Source organism: Narcine bancroftii, chromosome 1 (genome assembly GCF_036971445.1).
Source record: "Narcine bancroftii isolate sNarBan1 chromosome 1, sNarBan1.hap1, whole genome shotgun sequence".
NCBI classification, from domain to species: Eukaryota; Metazoa; Chordata; class Chondrichthyes; order Torpediniformes; family Narcinidae; genus Narcine; species Narcine bancroftii.
This window is the reverse complement of record NC_091469.1, coordinates 204,382,980-204,403,940: the sequence shown is the minus strand read 5'-3', so window position 1 is coordinate 204,403,940 and position 20,961 is coordinate 204,382,980. Positions and strand designations below refer to the sequence as shown.

At 42.4% G+C, this 20,961-nt stretch overlaps 1 protein-coding gene across 3 annotated transcripts in view; it reads left to right on the top strand.

Moving 5' to 3' along the window:
* The window catches only part of LOC138738438 (protein crumbs homolog 1-like), a 114,631-nt gene that overhangs the window by 74,524 nt on the left and 19,146 nt on the right, over window positions 1-20,961 (top strand). For all 3 annotated transcript variants that reach the window (XM_069888661.1, XM_069888650.1, XM_069888670.1), the window contains 3 exons: window positions 10,619-11,554; window positions 15,563-16,122; window positions 17,888-18,053. In XM_069888661.1, coding sequence (XP_069744762.1) covers window positions 10,619-11,554; window positions 15,563-16,122; window positions 17,888-18,053 — 1,662 coding nt within the window. The remainder of the gene's footprint in view (window positions 1-10,618; window positions 11,555-15,562; window positions 16,123-17,887; window positions 18,054-20,961) is intronic.

Below are 20,961 nucleotides of genomic sequence, written 5' to 3'. Positions count from 1 at the left end.
GCTCCAGGGTCCTGGGGGATCAGGGTCCTGGGTCATCCAAGGTGGGTGGCAGGAGTCATTGCTACTAGGCCATGCTGATGAATTGAAAGTGAATTTTATTAATGCCTGCCTTCATTGGTTGGGACTACATGCTCAATTCTTACTTGTATGTTAACTGGTTGCAGAGGAATACTCTTTAAATTTTGATAGTGATTGTTTTAGACTTCCAATTTGGAATTCTTCATGAAGATTTAGCCACAATATCCAGCCATACAAAATAGACTGACCTGAATTTTAAGATGAAGCAGCTGTCAGCAAGATCTTTGATCTGCAGAGCAGTGTAGCCTGCAAGGATCCAATAACCAGCCCAGATTTGCTTTTGAACTATCCCAGTCCTGGGAGAAAATCTAGCAATTTCGGAATGACTCGGATCCCAGAAACTCATCCCTCAGTGTGTTGTGTAGTGGAGAATCAATGCAATAACTGCCATTCCTCTATTTACAAAAGAGATTCCTTCCTGAAAAACATTTGGTGATGCAAAGTTAATAAGTTGAAAAGGCTTGGTGAACCACATTATGTGAACTTTAGTTCCATCAATTTCTTGGCACAGTGATCATTGAGAAATTCGTTCTAACAAAAATATCTTTGCCAGTCAGAGGATGAAAAGCAAAACATCAAAGGCTTCACAACAAAAGTTCATAAATTGCTGTGAACTGAATACTCCACCTCCACAGTTTGACTGAGGACAACGGAATGGGTCCTGAGGAATGTGAAAATGCTGATACCAGCAGGTTTAGCAGCTCACACCGGAAATTATTATTTAACAAGCGAATGTCAAGATCCATGCTGTGTTTGGTTAAGTGAAAGTCTAATAACTATTGATTTTTAACGAGCTACAGCAAGCAAGAATTTCTTTGAATCTGTACATCATACTATGACAATAAATTCTCATCTCAGCTCTAACCATTCTCTCTTCCCAAAGGCAAATGAGGGGAATTACAAAGCAGAGAGAAAGGAGAGGTGATCAGAGTTCATCTCCAGTATTGGAAATGGGGAAGACCATGGTCTAAGAGCAGAACTCAGCAGGAGTTCAGGGTTCAAGCGTGTTCCTAAGAAAAAAGCAAAAATAAATTGTCTAACTTGACAAATGCTGCAACCAAGCTCACTTTATGCTGAGATAATCATCTTATACTGTTGCAGCTTGGGGTGACTGCATAGCAAACATTTCTTTAAATTATTAAACAATTGAATACATATTGTGAATTTTTTTAGCACAGAATGTATGCCCTGAAATGAAATTGGACAAATATATACTACTCTGTGGAAAAGATGACTGTTCATTGAATGCCTGCGACCACAGACATCTGACCTCAGTAAAAATAATCAATGTGCAAACCTGCACTCCCCAAAACCCAGTCTAGTAAGTCTCTAATAACTGCAAACTTATCATAAATTTGATGTTCTACGGTCTTCTACCTGACAGCTTCCTTTTTGACAGAACACAGGAGAATGGCTGACAGCAGTAAAATTCAAAATTTGAAAAATTATTCCGAGTTTCAAATGCTTTGATCATAATTGCTGGATAATTTGTACACAGAGAAGCTATCATTTCTATTTTCTGTTTTTCAAATATTTGTTTGTCCTGGTGATATTGTTCTCAAACCTCAGAGTTCAGGATCTGTGGGCTTCATATTTATGATCCAAAGGCACAGTGCACATTCATCCCCCTCAGAGCCAGTAACTCATGTCAGGTTAAAACTCGGAAGATTCATGCTTTGGAAAATTAATTGTGGTAAACCTCTGTTACACTGCGATTGGCTACTGCCAGCTGGGCACGCCTCTCGAGACCGATCCTACCCATTACCCCTTTGAATGGTCCCCACTCTTCCTGCCATGATCAGCCAATGAGGTTGGTTGCTGCTCCAGTCCATCAGCTTTACAACGTCAGTCTTTTGTGGTAATTGATGGGCAATCACTGATAAAGAAGTACATTAGAACAAACTGTAGATGCTCGGAATTCAAGCACTCAGTAGATTTTGTAGCATCTGTGGAGAGATGCTACAAAACACTGAATTTCGTGACTTGTTCATGACAATAAAATCTAATTCTGATTCTGAAAGAAAAACAGAGTTAATCTCTCAGATTGATGCTGAACTGATGTGTTTAATGCAAACTGATTATCTAAAATTGTTGAATTAAGGAGTGTATATACTTGCACATATGCTGGGTTTGTGGGTACAGTTTGAGATTCCACCAAATCAATGGACTACCTATTTACCTATTTGATTCTACACTGATGCAATCTCCAGCTTCAACAGATGTGCAGGATGTGTGAGTGAATCCTGTTATTTAGTAAACCTTGTGTGGCAGCCATGTGTGCTTTCTGCTGTGTTTCTTATTTGAATAATGGTTTGCCAATTAGCCAAACCGAGCATAATTAGGAACATCTGAAAAACCCGTTTAACACTTATTCCTTTCATAGCTCTCTTTTTATAAGTTAGACTCCTGGTGTCCAGCTTTACGTGTGAGGGAATGGACTGATAAGGCTCTACAAATACACAATCTCAGGACAAACTGTGGGTAGAGGAAGGAGAAACCATCCATCAATGTGGCGTATACCATATTCAATGGAGAGGGGTTATAGTAACTTAATAATAACGATGTGGGAATAGTATGTTCAGTCCTTATTAAAATGTTATCATCAACAATTATCAACATTTCTTGTGGAATGAATGTCTGGCAGGTTTTTATAAGGAGTTTGAGTGCTCACTGTTCAAAAATTCACGGTCACATTCCGACATGGGATGAGTGCTCACTGACCTTTGACCCAAATTTAGCTTACCATTCGAAAAGCTAGGGTGGTTTTCCCAGCCTGTTAAAACCGGCAGGATTCAGTAATGAGAAAACAGAAGAAGCAGTTAGATTTTCTTTTGCATTTCGAGACAATGTTTGGGAAGAATGCAGCAGGTGGTTTGTGGACACTGATTTCTTGCCACAACTTGGCTGTAAACTCAAGGAGCTGACTACACGGACATGGGAGTGGATCAGACAGTCAGACAATAGAGGTTAATCTTCTCTGCTGAGTAAATTAGTCAACCGTGCACACATTTCTAAACCCCTGGCTGTAGCTTGTTACATCAAATCAGCATCACAGATCAATTGGAGAGTTCCTGAAACATTTCAGTTTAAAAAAACACACAGCAAATCAAACAAAATGGGACCTCACGACTCTCATGAATCAGAACTTGATCAGACTGTAACGCTGGATCTGAACCCACCATGTTGACCCATTTCAGATGGTGATTAATTTAACCCCTGACCCATGTCAATCAAGTTGGAGGAGCTGATAATAACCATGCAATAAGAGCTGGATGTCCTCACCAAACAGTAACACATCACACCAAAACTAAATAGACTTTCCACGGTTACCTTGGAAAAATGTTGCATTGTAGATCAGTAAAGGTTCTGACAGCTGAATTAAGAGTGACTCACATTTAAAACGGTAGCATAGTAACTAAATGCAGACTTGGCAAATTTACAGTTGAATGCACTCACAGGTAATAACATCAATGGAAAAGGATGGGAATATCCTCAATGGTGATTAATGCCAAGCATGTCTGCTCAAACAAACCCCTGAGCAAGTGAGCAAGTAAGTTAACCAGCAGCGAGATTGGAGAAGTAGTCTTGGAGGAATTTATTCTTAGCAAGGCCACGAAATTACATGTTGTGTGGAAGCAAGTAGGATCATTTTAAATATGGTCAAAAATTTAACATGGGGGATGTTCAATTTGCCACCAATATCATGCAGGCCAAAGATAGCATCCTGCGATTGGACAGAGAAAATGAGTTCTCACCCAATCCCATTTTACTTGAACAGAAAGAGCTTCTGGCCAATGACAGACCTGTAGGATTCTCTCTGTGAATATGTGGATCACCTAACACACTTGTCATTTTAGTATCTGGACAATTCCTCCACATACTCTCCAATACAAAGTATTACCAGTTCCAGAATATCTCATGAAAAATATGTCCGAATTCTGGCATACTTGATCATAATACTGATAATGAGTTTCTTGTCCTAGACATTGTACAACATATATATGCACGTAACCTGCTGCAACCAAACAGGTACACTATGAAAACAACCTCAAGAGTTTTCCTTAAATTAAAAATAGAAACTTAATACAAAGGTAGGGATGATAAATATTCCATTACCATCATGCAAAAGAAAAAAGTGGTGTTATAATAGTGCAGAGAGTCCTTTTGTAGTGTTGGAGCAATCTCTGACTAGCACCACAAGAGCCTGAAAGGTGTTGGAAAAAAACTTAGAGGTGCTGATCTTCAGGCTCTTGTATCTTATGTCCAAAGGTAGTAGTGAGAAGAGGTTGCAACGAGGGTGATGTCCAAATTCAATTTCTCATGGATCTGTATTTTCCCTTGGAATTACATTTCTCCAAATTTATCTTTTACAGAGCTTACATTTGTAATAATACAGTGATACGATATATTTTAGTCATTAGGCACCTTTACACAGCCACTGAACAGCAGAAAATTTCAGGAAAATTTCTGCTCCGGTGGCAGTGCAAAAATCCCATAATTTTTCAACTGGAACCTCTACACATTTTTATGGAGTGGCCACAGTGTAAATGGACTGCACCCTCTCTGTAAGAAGCAGGCCTAATGAATACGACATTCCCCCTCCAACAAACTCCACAACACAGGAAGGCTGTGTAAAAGTGCAAACCAGAGATAAGTAGGCTAATTTTTTTCAGAATAATTCCAAAGTGTCTGGGTAAAAATGTCAATTGACATCAGAGTTTTTAAAAAAAGACTTTGCCAGAATAATTATGAGCTTAATCCAGATTTATTCTCCGTTTATTGAGGATGTGGTTTTCCAGCAGTTCGTGTGGCTGCCATCTATGTTTGTCAGGTCCCAGGGTGCTGTCTATGTGGAGTCTGTACATTCTCCCTGTGACTGCCTGGGATTCCCCCCTCCTCCCCTCCCCCACTCTGAATATTACAATTTCCTCCTGCAACTCAAAATGTGCGAGAAGGTTAATTGGCTGTTCCAAATTACCCCTTGGTGTCGGTAAGTGTTCAAATAAAAAAAAAATCAAAGGACTATTAACAGGTATGTGATGAATAGCAGGTGCATGGGGAAATAGAGGACAATGAACAGAACATGGCCATGTGCTGTCGCAGCACACATAGAGCTGGAGGAACTCAGTGGGTCAGGCACCATCCGGAGAAGTGAGAGATAGTCAGCGTTTCTGGCCAAAACATTTAATCAGGGATAGCAAGAATTGGTAGAAGTAATAGAGGGGAGGAGGGAGGGGAAGGAGCACGAGCTGGCAGGTGATAGGTGAATAAGGGGAAGAGGAGGATGAAATGGGGGGAAAATAGCTAAGAGATGATAGGAGGAAGAGACAGAAGGCTGAGAAAGGTGCACTCTGATAGGAGGAGGCAGCAGATGCAATAAATGACCCCTACAGGTGAGGTGATCCCTCACTTGGAGGGACTGCTTGGGGCCCTGAGAGTGGTGAAAGAGGAGATCTGGATGCAGATGTTGCACTTGGTGCAGTCAAAGGGATTAGTGCTGGGGTGGGGTGAGGGCACGATCAATAGGAAGGGAGAAGGAAGGTGGACGAGGGAGTAAAGGGAGAGTGATCCCAATGAGAGAGGGAGGGGAAAATCTGTCTAGCCTTACAGATTTGCAGGTGAGGTTTTGCCTCAACTGGAAGGGCTGTTTGGGGCCCTGATCTTTGGTGAGGGTGGAGGCGTGGGTGTAGATTCCCAGTGAGGCATAGTCACATCTCGTATGGCCACATTCTGTGTTGTAGCAAGTACAAGGTTTAAATCAAAACTGGTAGTCTTCTCATTTGTGTTCAGTCTAAGAAGATTCTGAGTTTACTGCAGGAGTAAAACACAATGGAAGAATGGCAATAGATGGACGTCAATAAATTATAACAACCCTAGAAGATCCATCAGGTCCAAATATCAGTCTCTTTACAGCTCAGAGATTTTAGTCACGAGAAGAATTCAACTCCTTTGAACTTCAGAAAAAGGACATTAAATGTTGTAAGGAAGGATAAAGAACAGAATAGGGAGAATAATATTTCAGCACAGACCAGATGGGCCAAAGATCCTGTTTCTGTGTTGTAGTTTAAAAAATTTAGACATACAGCACAGCAACAGGCCTTTTTGGCCCATGAGTCTGTGCCGCCCAGCTGCACCCAATTAACCTACTTTGCCCAGTACATTTTTGAAGGGTGGGAAGACACCCATGCAGACACAGGGAGAATGTAGAAACTCCTTATATACAGTGTAGGATTCAAACCCTGGTCCCAGTCGGTGGCACAGCAAAAGCATTGTGCTAACACCTATGTTAACCATGCCACCCTAATTCTATGGTTCTAACTGATTTCAATATCAATTGTTTAGTTCTGAGAATTATACTTTGAGTGAAATGTTGCAAAAATGCAGATACAGCAAACCTGCTGCTCCTGCTGTATGGAGAGGACCCACTTCCCTCACAGCTGCCAAACTTGATGTGTGTTAACAGATCAGATTTTAGGCTTCTACAGCCTTCTGAAGTTATCTGGCACATCGAGCCTCGATTGGAAGTGGTTCCCACGTGTCTTTGTTTAACTTGGTCTTGTTTTCAACTTACAACATCTAAAGATCTGGAGGACAGGGGGAGGGAAGACAGATCCCACAACACAATTAAAAATTGCTTTCGGTGTGAATGTTTTGCTGGGGCTTACTGACTGACCTTTTGAAGCTTGCCTGTGTAATGGCCATCCTGCCAATAGGCCATTTCATGTCAGGACTCTGCCTGGAGGCCGACTACAAAAGCGGATCTAAAATTTAAAACTTACCTTTCAGACAGCAGCCCTAAAAAACTGCTCCAGCGTCCCATCCATATCCAGAGGTGCCTTGTAGCGTCCTCCGGAGCCGATGGAGACAAGGTGACTGGTGCCGTAGCGCTACCTGTCATAAATACGTGGCAGAGGAATGGCTATCTTCCCTATCCATAATCCCCCACGCAGCTGGAACTGTTCTGGGAAACACGTGGGGGATTATGGATAGAGTAGACGCCCATTTTCTCTCTGAGAGTGGCGCCAAAGGCCGAAGCGGCCCGGTGAGACTGTCACAGCCTGCACCGGCCGCCACATGACAACTCACGCCAGCTCCAGTCACCCCCGCTGCCCCTGACAGCCCCCATTGACAATTCTCGCTGCCCTGCCGCCCCCTACTGCTCCAACAATTCCCAGCCGCTGCCCTTGCCTTGAGGGGGTCATGGAGGGAGAGGGGTGAGTGGGGAGTTGGGTCGTGGGCTGACAGTGTCATCAGCCCACCCCTAACCAGCCACTTGTACATTCAGGTCAGGCGGTGGAACGCAGTGCTCCACAGATTATCCTTCCCCGAGAAGGGTTGAAATTGGTGCCTCAGAGCCGGCCACAGCGAATTCAGAGAGGTACGTCTTTAGGCGCAAGGGCGAAGAACCTTTGCTTTAACAGACGGTTGTTTTCCCTGTTTGAGAGTGCCTATTGAAATAAATGGATGAGCAAAAGCACAAGACAAATGCAATATTCAAAAGTGCTGGAGAACCTCAGCAGGTCTGCGTGACCTACTGAGGGTGTATTGCACTCAATTATAGTGTCTGCAGACTTACCAGTTTAGCACAAGACAAAAAACAGGTTTTGAAAAGCACCAGGAGTCTTCTCTGAAAACCGTAGCTTAGAACAGTCAGCTATCGTTCAGGCACTGCACACGCAATGCCATTAACATGGTGATTCCACTGGTTTACAAGTGGAGCCTGTCCACTCCCTCACAGAACACAGAGACCAGCAAACTGATTACAGAGATAACAAGCAAGTCCAGCCTGCAGCTCTTGAACCTCCTATTTCTACCCTGACCATAAACTACTTTGGGACCACCAAAAGATTTGCCTTCACTACATCACTTTTTTTTTGCATTAACAGTAATTGTGAATATTTATTTGTCTATTCTTTTATATTGATTAATTTTTTTCTGTCTTGGCATGTGATGATAATTTAATGTGTAGTTGGTGTATCTGTTGTACCCATTTGGTTACAGCAATAAGTATTTTGGGGTATCCGTATATTTTACTTTATATGACAAAAAGCTCTCTTCATTATTAATCATGTTAATTCTGTGATGAAGTCGACACAAGAACAATGTATAGATGCAATGAAAATCCTACCTGCTGCAGCTTCCCAGGTACATGAAACACACAATTAACTAGGAAACATTGTTAATAAATATAAATGGAAGAGGAACAATTGAAAAAATGGGTGACACATTTAGCCCAGTGGTTAGCACCAGTGACCCGGGTTTGAATCCCACGCAGTCTATGAGGAGTTTGTACGCTCTCCCTGTGTCTGCAAGGGGTTTCCTCTGGGTGCTCCGGTTTCCTCCCAGCCTTCAAAATGTACAAGGTTGTAGGTTAATTGGGGTAATTGGGCAACATGGGTTTAAATGGGTGGAAGAGACTGTTACCATGTCTAAATTTAAATTTAAAAGTGAATTCAGAATTGGGTGTGATACAGAAAGATGTATATTTATGTTGCCTTAGAATAGTATACTGAAAAGGACAACCTTGGAAAACAAAAGTACTGGAAAAATTTAGGAGATCACACAGGATCTATAAGCAAAAGGTAACCAACGTCTTGGGGAGGGCTCTGGCTTGAAGCATTAGTTATATCCCTTTGCTTCCCATTAGAGGGTGTGTAACCTGCTGAGTTTCTCTAGCTCTTTTGTGTATTGCACAACAATCACAGCGGCTATAGACTTTCCTGTTTTCACTTGTAGTTATTTAACTGTGCCAATGTAAAGTTCTCTTCTGAACCCCGCAGCAGTCCAGATAGACTGAGCAGCTCATTGAAATGCAGGTCATCTGATGCAGATTGCTCTGCATTGCAATCTAAAATGCAAGTAAAAGGAGGGAGGCATTCTTCATGTCAGCCCTGACACGAGCCAGCTGGGAGAGGATAAGGAGGAGGATTACCAGCAAGACCAACTTATATTAAAGTGCAGCCCTCTTTATATTGGCTGGTTTAATTACTAATCGCTTTTGCCTGACTGGCATCAGTGAAGCACACTCAGTGTTTTGTAGTTGTTCACTTACACTCAGGAACACCACTATGGAACCTTCCCTTTCCCAAGTGTTCTTCTGGGGAATTGTTCTCCACACAGGTACTGCTGTCACCATTATTTGATTTTTACATTTGGAACTAACTCTATGTAAAACAGGAGCTTGGTTTTAAACCTATTGTTAGAGATTTAACGGTGTATCGTGTTCAGGGAATTACACGCTACAGAGACTCTTGTTATAGCTTCCTTTTCATTTCAAATCTGATCCGTTCGATGTGCCTTTATATTCAAATCAGCCTTACCTTGTTACTTTCCAATTTTTTGCTGAAAGTATTGTGCTATTTTTCCTGGCCCTTCCAAAAATAACCTGAATGACATGGCCATTGTTAGTGCATTTTCAGAATATCAATTCATGTAAACAGAGAGCTGTTAAAATTTCTGCAATGAAGTCTGTTTTAAAGTTGAGGCTCTCATAATATAGATATGTCATCTGAAATTCAATGAATCAACCTGTGTTTATATAGTCTCTTTAATGCAATATAGGGTGAAACAGGGCATAAAGATTAACAAGGTGGGGTGGGGAGAGAATGAGAGAGAGGAGAGAGAGAAAAAAGTAGGAGGTGTGTGTGAGAGAGAGAAAGATATGGAGAGAGAGGGGGGAGAGGAAGAGGGAGAAAGAGAGACAATGGTGGAATTCAGGGAAGATCCAGAGGTTAGACTTGGTGGAGCACAGGAAACACATGGCTGGAGGAAATTTGAGAGTTATTGTGAGGGGAGATGCTGGGGGCAAAAGCAAGGATGAGGTTTTCAACTGGGAGCAGGTGCAGGATTGTAAAGGATGGGATCCTGATAACAACCTTTCATACTGTATTTATTTAGTCTATTCAACATTAGTTGCACACTCTTCCCTGCTAATGAGAAGATAGAAAGAGACAAATCTATTCCTTGTAAACAATGAATTACATCAGTCATGATTTCCCATTCGAACAGCACCCAGGGTTGTTTTCATGTTTATCTAATTTAGGATATTTGAGTGTGGTTTTATAGGGGTGGGACGTTGGAGTGGGGTGTTGGGTTAGGGTGATGTGGTTGGATGTTGGCTTGGGACATTGGGGTGTGCTGTTGGGGTGGGATGTTGGGTAGGACTTTGAGGTGCAGTGGGGCTGTCCAGTAAGATACTGGTGGCATGAAATTTTGGCACCCTCTTCAATTAAACTTCACGCTGTGATTGAGAGCCCGAAAACTCCCATTCTATGTATGAACTCTCCCTGTATCAAAAACAGTGGATGGAAGCTCGATGAATAACTGAGAACTTGTGGTGAGGACATGACTTCAGAAGTATTTGGAAACAAAATTGATGAGTGGAGTTAGGACATAAGAGAACAAAAATATAAATATTAAAAAATAGATAAATATTCACAGTTGCAGATAATGATTCTGGAGAAGTTTTCTGTATTGAGAAGTCAATGAACGACATTATACTTTTTCTGGTACAAATAGTTTGATTTTCTTTCTCCTTCAGGAGTGACATGCCAAACGAACATCAATGAATGTGAGGGCAACCCCTGTGAACATGGAGGCACCTGTGAAGATGGCATTGCAGATTACATCTGTCATTGCTCTCCCTTGGGCCAAGATGGCATCACATGGGGAGGGAAGAATTGTTCTGTTGAGCTGACCGGCTGCCTGCAGCACAACTGTTACAATGGAGGCAGGTGCATCCCAAACCTGGTGAACAACATTCATGGCTTCTCCTGCAGATGTCCCCCTGGTTTTTATGATGCCTCTTGTTCAACTTCAACAACTTTCTCCTTGTTCAATGGCTTTGTGATTATGCAGGCAGCAGATGGGAATCAGACCAGCAGGCATGCAGTGAATGAACTAATCAGCATCAGTATGAGATTTAGGACGACTTTACCAAATGCATTGCTGGTTTATCGAGGTAACCTCCTCAATGAATACATTCACATTCAGATTTATAGTGGGCACCTCATGTCCACAGCAGTGATAAGTGACCAGGTAATGAACATATCATTCACTGAGGCCGTCAACGATGGGGCATGGCATGAACTAAGAGTTCATCTAGGGAAAAATCTCCTGGTGAAATTATCACACCTGAGTTGTCCAAACCAGACTTGCTCAGACTCAAGGTTAATTAAATCAGCCACTCCTCCCTCTCCAACTTCATTTCAGACAACATTCATTGGTGGCTATTCTGGAACGTATCTTGGATTTCAGGAAAATTTCACTGGTTGCATGCAGGATTTGGAAATCGATAACAGGCCTGTGTTGCCACAAAGTGTCCCAGACTACATGGCATGGAATTTTAAACTTGGCTGCGAGAAGACTAGCTGGTGTGACCAGAATCCGTGCAACAGTAATGGAATGTGCGTGGACTTGTGGACGAGCTACACATGTGATTGTTTCCGGCCGTTTGTAGGTCCTTCTTGCATCCAAGGTAAGAAAGTGGATAATTTACTCCATTGCACTCTATAAAAGAGGTCATGGAAACCACTTAAGATCAGAGTTAACTTTCTGACTGGTTTTTATGACCTTTGTCACAGATGTGAAGCGGCTGGTAAATTATTTTCTCTAACTCAACAGAATCCACACTAAAAAACACAAAGCAAACATGTTCAAGGAATTGACCACATGAATCACATTCCTCTGATGTGGCATTCACTTCACTGCAAGAATGATGCATAATACATTCAAGATTCAAAATTCATTTATCGTCATGTTCACAAAATATACCAAACTCTTTTTTTTGCTTGCCCTGTTAAAGCACAAGATTCAGAAGTAACTAGAATGGCTCTTGGATGGAGTTTCAAATCCCCATTTAGTTTGCGGGTATTAGGTCAGCGTGTCAGACTGGAGCAGTGGGTTCAGGCCAATGTCAATTTAGCCCTAGTAACTCTTGGTCCTTTCACTTTGTGGGGTAGGGCTATTTTTAGCAAAGAAACACGGAGTAGTGTAATGTAAAGACAGAGATTATGATGCAAAGCCAAAACCCAACAACATGAACATTGATTTTTCTAATTTTAGGATCCCTCACCTCGATCTGGTTCCACTGTTTCCATCTCTTTACTGTTCCTGTTATTTCTCTACTCCTTTTCCTCCACCTCTTCCACCTTGCCTTGCACAATACCCTATCACCTCAGCTCCTCCCCAGCTTCTGCCTCCCCCCCCTGATATACTTAGCACCTCACCTTCCTACTTTAGATAAAAGATTCCAACCTGAAATGTTGAGTGACCATTTCTCTCCACAGACGCTGCCTGACCTGCTGGCCCTCCAGCTTCTCATAGTTTGCTTGAGATTCCAGAATCCGCAGTGCCTGCATTTGTCTGAAGCCAGTTTCAAGTTGGAGAGCTCACACTTAGCCTTTCGTTCTTGTGAAGTAGGTTTGGCAATCAAAGATACTTCATCTTTTCCGGCCATGGTGAAGTAAAATATGACCAGAGTGAAATTCCAAAAAATGATCAGGAATGCACATTTTCCAGAACCATTCCATGTGCCTCTTGCTGAAAGATAATGCCTGGTAGTAATAAAAACACCTATTTATTTATAGATGAGACCACCTTAAATAGCGAAAAATAATGCTCCACTCCTAGCCAATCACACTAGCGCAACATTGCCGTAAGTATCTTGGAGAAGTCCTCCCTCTGCTGGTACTAACCGTGAATGAATTTGGTTCCTCGTCATAGGGGAAAAAATGTCTGTTGTCCTGAAGCTGGTGTCCTCACCTCAGTCTGCTGACTACTGAGTTACACTATCTGGTGCGTTAGACAGTTTTCAGCATTGAGTGTTCCAGCAAGGATCAGTGAAGTGTAGGAGTTATCTTAGCAGCACCGCTTCCAAGTTTAGGGCCCATGGAATGCTTGTGAACATCTGTACTGCCCAAAACCGGTCAGTGTGGTGTGGACACCTTCACCATCCAAGTAAAACATGAAAATCTGTAGATACACAAAGTTGGAGAAACTCAGCAGGCCAGATAGGTTAAAAATACATAACTGATGTTTCGGGCTTGAGCCCTTCATCAAGGTATGGAAAAATGTTGGCAGGCATCCAAACAAAAGAGTAGGGGGTAGGGGTGGTCGCAAAGGCAGGAGGTGATAGATGGAGAAGGGAGGGAGGGGACAGCAGAGATCAAGGAGAGGAGGGATGGCTGGGGGAAGGGAGGGGAAAGGGAGGGAGGCAAACTGGAAAAGGGGAGGGAAGGGGAAGGAGGAGAGCAGGTTAGCAGAAACTAGAGAAGTCGATGTTAATGCCATCTGGTTGGAGAGTGCCTAGATGGAAAATCAGGTGTTGTTCCTCCAATTTATGGGTCGTCTTGGTGGGATAGTATATAAGGTCATGGACTGACATGTGAGTGTGGGAGTGTGACACAGAACTGAAATGGTTGGCAACTGAAAGGTCCCTATCACTGGTGCAGACAGAGTGAAGGTGCTCAGTCAAGTTATCTCCTAATCTGTGCACAGTCTCTTCGATGTAGAGAAGGCCACAATGAGAGCACCGGATGCAGTAAATCAATCCTGCGGATACACAATTGAAGTGTTGCTTCACTTGAAAGGCCTGTTTGGGGCCCAGAACTGTGGTGAGGGAGGAGGTGTGGGCGCAAGTGTGGCACCTCCTGTGGGCCACAAGGGAAGGTGACGGGGGGGGGGGGTGGGAGATGGGTGGGGAGAGAAGAATGTATGAGGGAGTCATGGAGGGAGTGGTCTCTTCAGAGGCAGAGAGGGGAGGAGAGGGGAAGATGTGTATCGTGGTGGGATCCTGTTGTAAGTGCTGGAAATTCAGGAGGACAATGTGCTGGATTCAGAGATAAGTGGGGTGGTAGGTGAGGATAAGGGGGACTTTATGTTTGTTGCATCTGGGGGCGGGGAAGGGGAACACCAGGGCAGATGAGTAGGAAATTAAGGTGATACAGGTGAGGCCTGAGTTGATGGTGGTGGAGGGGAAGCCATATCTGTGGAAGAAGGCAGACATTTCAGATGATCTGGAGTGGAAGACCTCACCTTGGGAACAAATGCAGTAGAGACAGAGAAATTGAGAGAAGGGGATGGAATCCTTGCAGGGGACAAGGTCTGAGGAAGACAAGGTCTCGCTCTGTCTTCAAAAGTGACAGAGACCTCCCAGTAGCCAACCATTTCAGTTCTGTGTCACAGTCCCACATTCATACGTCTGTCCACGGCCTTATGCAATGTTCCACCAAGACCACCTACAAATTGGAGGAACAACACCTGATTTTCCTCTGGGCCCTCTCTAACCAAATAACATTAACATTGATTTTTCTGGTTTCTGCTAACCTGCTCTCCTCTTCCCCCCTCTCCCCTCCCCTTTCCTAGTTTTCCTCCCTCCCTTCCCCCAGCCATCCCTCCTCCCCTCCCTCTCTTCTCTACCTATCACCTCCTGCCTTTGCGACCACACCCCCTCTACTCTTTTGCTCATTTTTCCATTCCTTGATGAAGGGCTCAAGCCCAAAATGTTGGTGATGTATCTTTACCTTTGCCACATAAAGGATACTCCAGTTTCTCCAGCATTTTGTGTTTTTACCTTCACTGCCCAAAACCGGTCAGTGTGATGTGGGGAGCTTCACTGCCCAAAACCGGTCAGTGTGTTGTGGGGAGCTTCACCGCCCAAAACTGGTCAGTGTGGTGTGGAGAGCTTCATTGCCCAAAACCGGTCAGTGTGGCATGAAGACCTTCACCATCCAAAACCGGTCAGAGTGGTGTGGACACCTTCACCGCCCAAAATCGGTCAGTGTGGTGTGGACACCTTCACCGCCTGAAACCAGTCAGTGTGATGTGGACACCTTCACTGTCCAAAACAGGTCAGTGAGGTGTGGACACCTTCACCACCCAAAACCGATCAGTGCAGTGTAGACATCTTCACTGCCTAAAACTGATCAGTGTGGTGTGGAGACCTTCACCACCCAAAACCGGTCAGTGTGGTGTGAACACCTTAATTGGGTGGATCATTGAGCATAAAAGAAAGGAGGTCATGTTGCAGCTTTATAAATCTTTAGTTAAGCTACACTTGGAATACTGTGTGCAATTCTGGTCACCCCATTAAAGGAAGGATTCAGAGGTTTTGGAAAGGCTAGAGAAGAGGTTTACAGCTGTTGCCTGGATTAGAGGATACGAGTATGGCGAGAGGTGTGACCAACTTGGGGTGACCCTCTGGAATGACAGAGGCTGATGGGAGACCTTATAGAAGTTTATAAAATTACAAGAAGCATTGAAATTGTAGACACTGCACCTTCCTTAGTTGTCTTCGATGGATGGGAGGTCAGTGCCACTGATGCACTTATTTTTATCGATTTATTGATTTTATTATTGTTATTATCGATTGCCAAATTGTATTCACTTCTGAGCTGCGTCATAAGGTTACTAATTCCCAAAAATATCTGGGATCTTGCCATGTGCTGTATTGTTCTAGAAATGTGTATTCTTTCCCCTTCAACAGAACACATCCCTGTGACATTCAGCCATAACAATTCCACCAGCTCCTCATCTTTCGTTATCATGGATAATCCAGGCCCAAACTTTGCTATTTCATTCTTCATTCGCACACAAAATCCAAACAGCTTCATCCTTCAGCTGAGCAATGCCACAACAGTTTACCTCTCAGCATACCTGCAGAACAGAAGCATCTCCATCAAAGCCCAAGGCACGAGTTTGGACTCGCTCATAAATTTGGCTGATGGCAATCGACGACTCGTAGAAATTCGCTCAGATGAAGGCAGGTTAACTGTTAAGGAATCCAATGTTGTTTTGCTGGAGCATCTGTTGCCTGATGTGAGTGTTCATGCGTTTGACATTATCCACATTGGGCAAGATGCTGATGAGGATTCATCTGTTCTGGGAGAGCCTTTCAAGGGCTGCCTGCAGGATGTGAGAGTCAACAACAATCTACTGGAGTTTTACCCACTGGAAATCGAGAATTATACTTTGCCGCTGGGAGTTTACACCAATAAAACACTGGTGAATGTGATCAAGGGCTGCGTCAGTGATGATTCCTGCAAGGTAAATGAACATTCCGTGTTCTTTTGGTAGTTTATTCCCAGGATGTGTATTTCGCTTGTATCAACATTTATTCCCCCTCCTTAATGACCCCCAAACCATTGAGAGTTAAAGAGGCCAGACTGGATAGATTTTTTCCACTGGATTTTTGTGAACCAGATTAATCAGTTCTCATTCCTCAGGTTAGTGTCAATTATTAGAATTCAAAATCCCAGCTATTTATGATGGGAATCAGAACCGAGGACCACTAGTCCAGGACTCTGGAACACTAGTCCAGAACACGTCCAGGACTCTGGAACCCTGGTCCAGAACAAGTCCAGGACGCAGATTGGGAGATTGCTTTGTCTGCGTCAATGACAGGGATCTCCCAGAGGCCAACCACCTCAATTCTGTGCCTCACTCCCACACCAAAATGTCTGTTCATGGCCACATACACTACCAAACCAAGACTACCTGTAAACTGGAGGAGCAACACCTAATTTTCTAACTGGGCGCTCTCCAACCTGATCGTATTAACATTGACCTATCCGATTTCTGCTCGACCACTCCCCATTCTCCCTCTCTCCCCCATCCCTTTGTCTCCTTTCCTCCAGCTCTCCACCCCCTTCCTTCTCCACTCACAGAGCCAACCCCCTCCCCCTGTTTGCTGTTGTGCCCTCTCTCCCTCATCCACCTTTTACCTCTTGCCTGTGGACCAGTGCTCTTCCCCCTGCTCCCAACACCATTTTAATCATGCACCTGCCAACATTTTGTCTCATGCCTTGATGAAGGACTCAAGCCCAAAATGTTGGTTAGGTATCATTATTTTTACTACATAAAGAACACTGTTTGACCTGCTGAGATTCTCCAGCATTCTGTTTTTACTTCAATCACTGCATCACAGTCTTTCAAGTTTTTTTTTAACACAACATGGAAGGTGCTCATGGAGTATTTGCCTTTATATACAATGAACAGGGATAGAGATGGGTGCAGTTACATGGCTCGAGTCAGAACACAAGCTACTGATGCTGGACAGAAAATAAAAAACCATATCCTGGAAACTTTCATCAGGACAGGCAGCATCTGCGGAGAGAGAAACAGCATACATTTTGTCTGAGATTCTTCATTAGTTAGAACTAGATATTGCAACTGAAACATTAACCTTTCTCACCCATGGATGTTGCCTGACTTCCTGAGTGTTTCCAACACTCTGGCTTTATTCCAGGTTAAGCTATACTTTAGGAAGATGAGATGGGCTGGAGTGAGTATTTGAATCCAAGAAATTGCCCAAACTATGGCTGTTTCCTGAAAATTAGAAAGGCAAAAAAGTCATAAAAAGATAAATGTATGGGAGCAGTGAGAGGACAGTAGAAGGGGAGGGTGTGATACACTTACCTGTGAATATATTCCTACATTCAGCTGGTAGTATAACATGTAAGCAGGAACATAGAGTAGTTACAATACAGTCAACTGGTTTATCCATAATCTACGCTTGCACATGTGCACATACATGTACACTTCATAGATGTGTGTATGTCATTCATTTACATATATTGCAAAGTAGTAGGTGCAGAATTTTATGCTGCAGTCACGCTCCAAGGATCTGGGTTTCATCTTGCATTTGTGTACTCATCATTCATCAAGCAAACCTAGAGGGCATGAGTTCAAGTAGACAGAGGAACGATTTCAAAGGGATCTGAGGGGGAGGTTTTCACACAGGTTAAAAGACCAAATGTGCCCACGTGAAAAATAACTGTTTGTGTGACCAAAATTTGTTCCTCGGCTGCAGAGCGATCCGTGCCGGAATGGAGGGAACTGCAGTGTGACCTGGAATGATTTTGAATGTAAATGCCTCCAGCAGTTCACAGGACGGAGTTGTGAGGAGAAAGTGTGGTGTGGGACAGATCCATGTCCCCTAGGCAGTCGCTGTCTGGACCTTCAAGGTGGATACGAATGTAAGAACAGCACTCAACTCCACGTATACTTCAGAGATAAAGCAACATTAACATGTGTCAAAAATCAAAACAAAATCCTGGAAATTCTCAGCAGGTTGTCAGTATCTATGTAAAACAAAATAAAAGCAGAATTTGAGGTCAATGGTGACCCAAAATGAAACACTAAATTTTAATTTTAATTTTAAATTTAGACATACAGCACAATAACTGGCCCTTTCGGCCCACGAGCCCACGTTGCCCAATTTACACCCAATTAACCTACACCCTCCGCCCCCCCCCCCCCCCCCACCCCGGTCCGGTGTGTTTCGATCAGTGGGGGGGAAACCAGAGCCCCCGGGGAAAACCCATGCAGACACAGGAAGAATGTACAAACCACTCCTTACAGAGAGCTGGTGCTGTAACAGTGTTGCATTAACGACTACACCAACTGCGCTGCCACATGTACTAACTGAACTCCTCTCTCCACAGATGCTGCCTGACCACCTGAGGTTTTCCAGAATTTTCAGTTTTTATTTCTAATTTCCAGCATTCACAATCTCCATTAAATAATCTACTTTTTTCACATCAACCGCAAACTTCGAGAGCTAGGTTTGCCAATTCACACTTCACTGAGTGAACTTCTTTTATTTAACCTTCCATTTGAACCCAATGAATGATAAAGGAAGGATAAAAGTGATTTCATCTGAAATCCATAGTGCTAAATGCTCAGTATTATAAACAGATTTACGATACATGTCAAAAAGAGAAATGCATGTTGGCAATCTGATACAGGGATGTGAACAGGAAGATCTGGCTTTACAACAAAACAAATTAATGAATGGTTTTGTCACATGAACTGAAATACAATAAGAAACTTTGTTTTACCTGCTACCTTAATGGGTTACCTTGAAATTATGAAATGGAGAATTCAGTCCAAGATGAACAATCCACAACGACAGAGTCAATTTCTTCAGGCTGTTGTTCTGAACTAACCCACATGTCCTGAAGTAAATTTGTAATCACTGAGATGAGAAAGAGATGAGGTGCAGTTGAGTGATAAGATTGTGAGAGGAGCTGATGAGAAGTGCCATCATCATTTGGTTTGGAAATGGCCAATTGGCCATTTCAATTACCTGAATCCTGTTCTAATGTTATAATTACAGTTATACCAAAAAAAGATAAAGATCCCTTACAGGTAGCTTCTTACCGTCCTATATCTTTGTTAAATGTAGACTATAAAATAGTGGCTAAAGTTATGGCTAATAGGTTGGCTCAGTATTTACCAAAGATAATACATCGTGATCAAACAGGTTTTATAAAAAATAGGTATGCTTCGGATAATATTCTACGATTAATTACTTTGATAAATAGATCTAAATCTCAGAAGGATTATCCAATGGTGGTTTCATTGGATGCAGAAAAGGCATTCGATAGAGTAGAATGGAAGTTTTTATTTAAAGTACTTGAAAAGTTTTCATTTGGTCTCTCATTTATTGGTATGATTAGGGCTCTGTATAATGGTCCGAAAGCTAGAGTTGTTACTAATGGTTTGCTTTCAGAATCCTTTAATTTAACAAGATCTACTAGACAAGGATGTCCATTATCACCCGCCTTGTTTGCTTTAGTTATTGAACCTCTAGCACAATTAATGTCAGAATGATAGTATCAAAGGTATGAGAGTCTTGAATGAAGATTATAAAATAAATTTATTTGCGGATGACGTTTTGCTGTATTTGGTGGATCCTGATGTTTCTCTGCCAGCACTTCAAGATTCCTTAGAGATTTATGGTCAATTATCTGGTTATAAGGTTAATTGGACTAAAAGTGAAATTTTATCAATTAGTAAAGATGATTATTCAATGTTTAGAAATATTACGAATTTGAAGTGGATGAAACAAATTAAATATTTGGGAATTAATGTTAATACTGACTACCAAAATTTATATTCACTTAATTATCTTCCTTTAATGAAGAAGATTAAGGCAGATTTAGTTAAATGGAAAGATTTACCTTTGGGTTTATTAGGAAGAATTAATACTATAAAAATGAATATTTTTTCCTCGTATACAATATTTATTTCAATCAATTCCTTGTTGTTTACAAAAAAGATTTTTTAAGGATTTATATAAAGTAATTAGGGATTTTTTGTGGAAAGGAAAATTTCCTAGGGTGGCGTTGAAAAAATTGATGTGGGATTTTCAATTTGGAGAATTTGGATTGTGAGAGGAGTTGATGAGAAAGTGCCATCATCATTTGGTTTGGAAATGGCCATTTGGCTCACCATGTCCATGCTGATCATTGGGTACCCACCAATAATTCTCCCACCTCCCATCTCTGGGCCTACCTTCTCTGACTTGGAGATCCAAGTGCTCATCGAGACACTTATTAACGTTGTCAGTGACTCTGCCTTCACCACTCTTTCTGGCAGTTTGTTCCAGGTACTCACCATTCTCTAAGTGAAAAAGATCCTCCTCACATCCCCTGAAATCTCTTACCTAAATCTATGTGGGGAGAATAAAAAAATGATTAATGTGGGATTAATGTAATTGGATGGTTGATGGCACAGACTTGGTGGGCCAAAGGTCCTGTTCCCTTGTGGTATCCTTCTTTGATTCTGTCCACATTTCCCCTAAATAGCCATAAAAATAAAACTAAACTAAACTCTCACTGATGAAGTTAGACTTCAATTGTGCAGAACCTTTCATCATATCGTAACATCCAAGGTGATTTCCTTTTGGTGTAATTACTTCAGAAAAGTGAAACATCTTAAGTTTCCTGCCTTTCTTACTTAGAAACCAGTTAGTGCACAGCAAGCTTCCACAAACTGCAACATACAATGGCCAGAGAGTGGTGTTGTCTAGTACACTAGGATCAACTCCTCTGCTCTGCATCTTTGAAGTAATACACCAGAATCCATTACATCTTACTC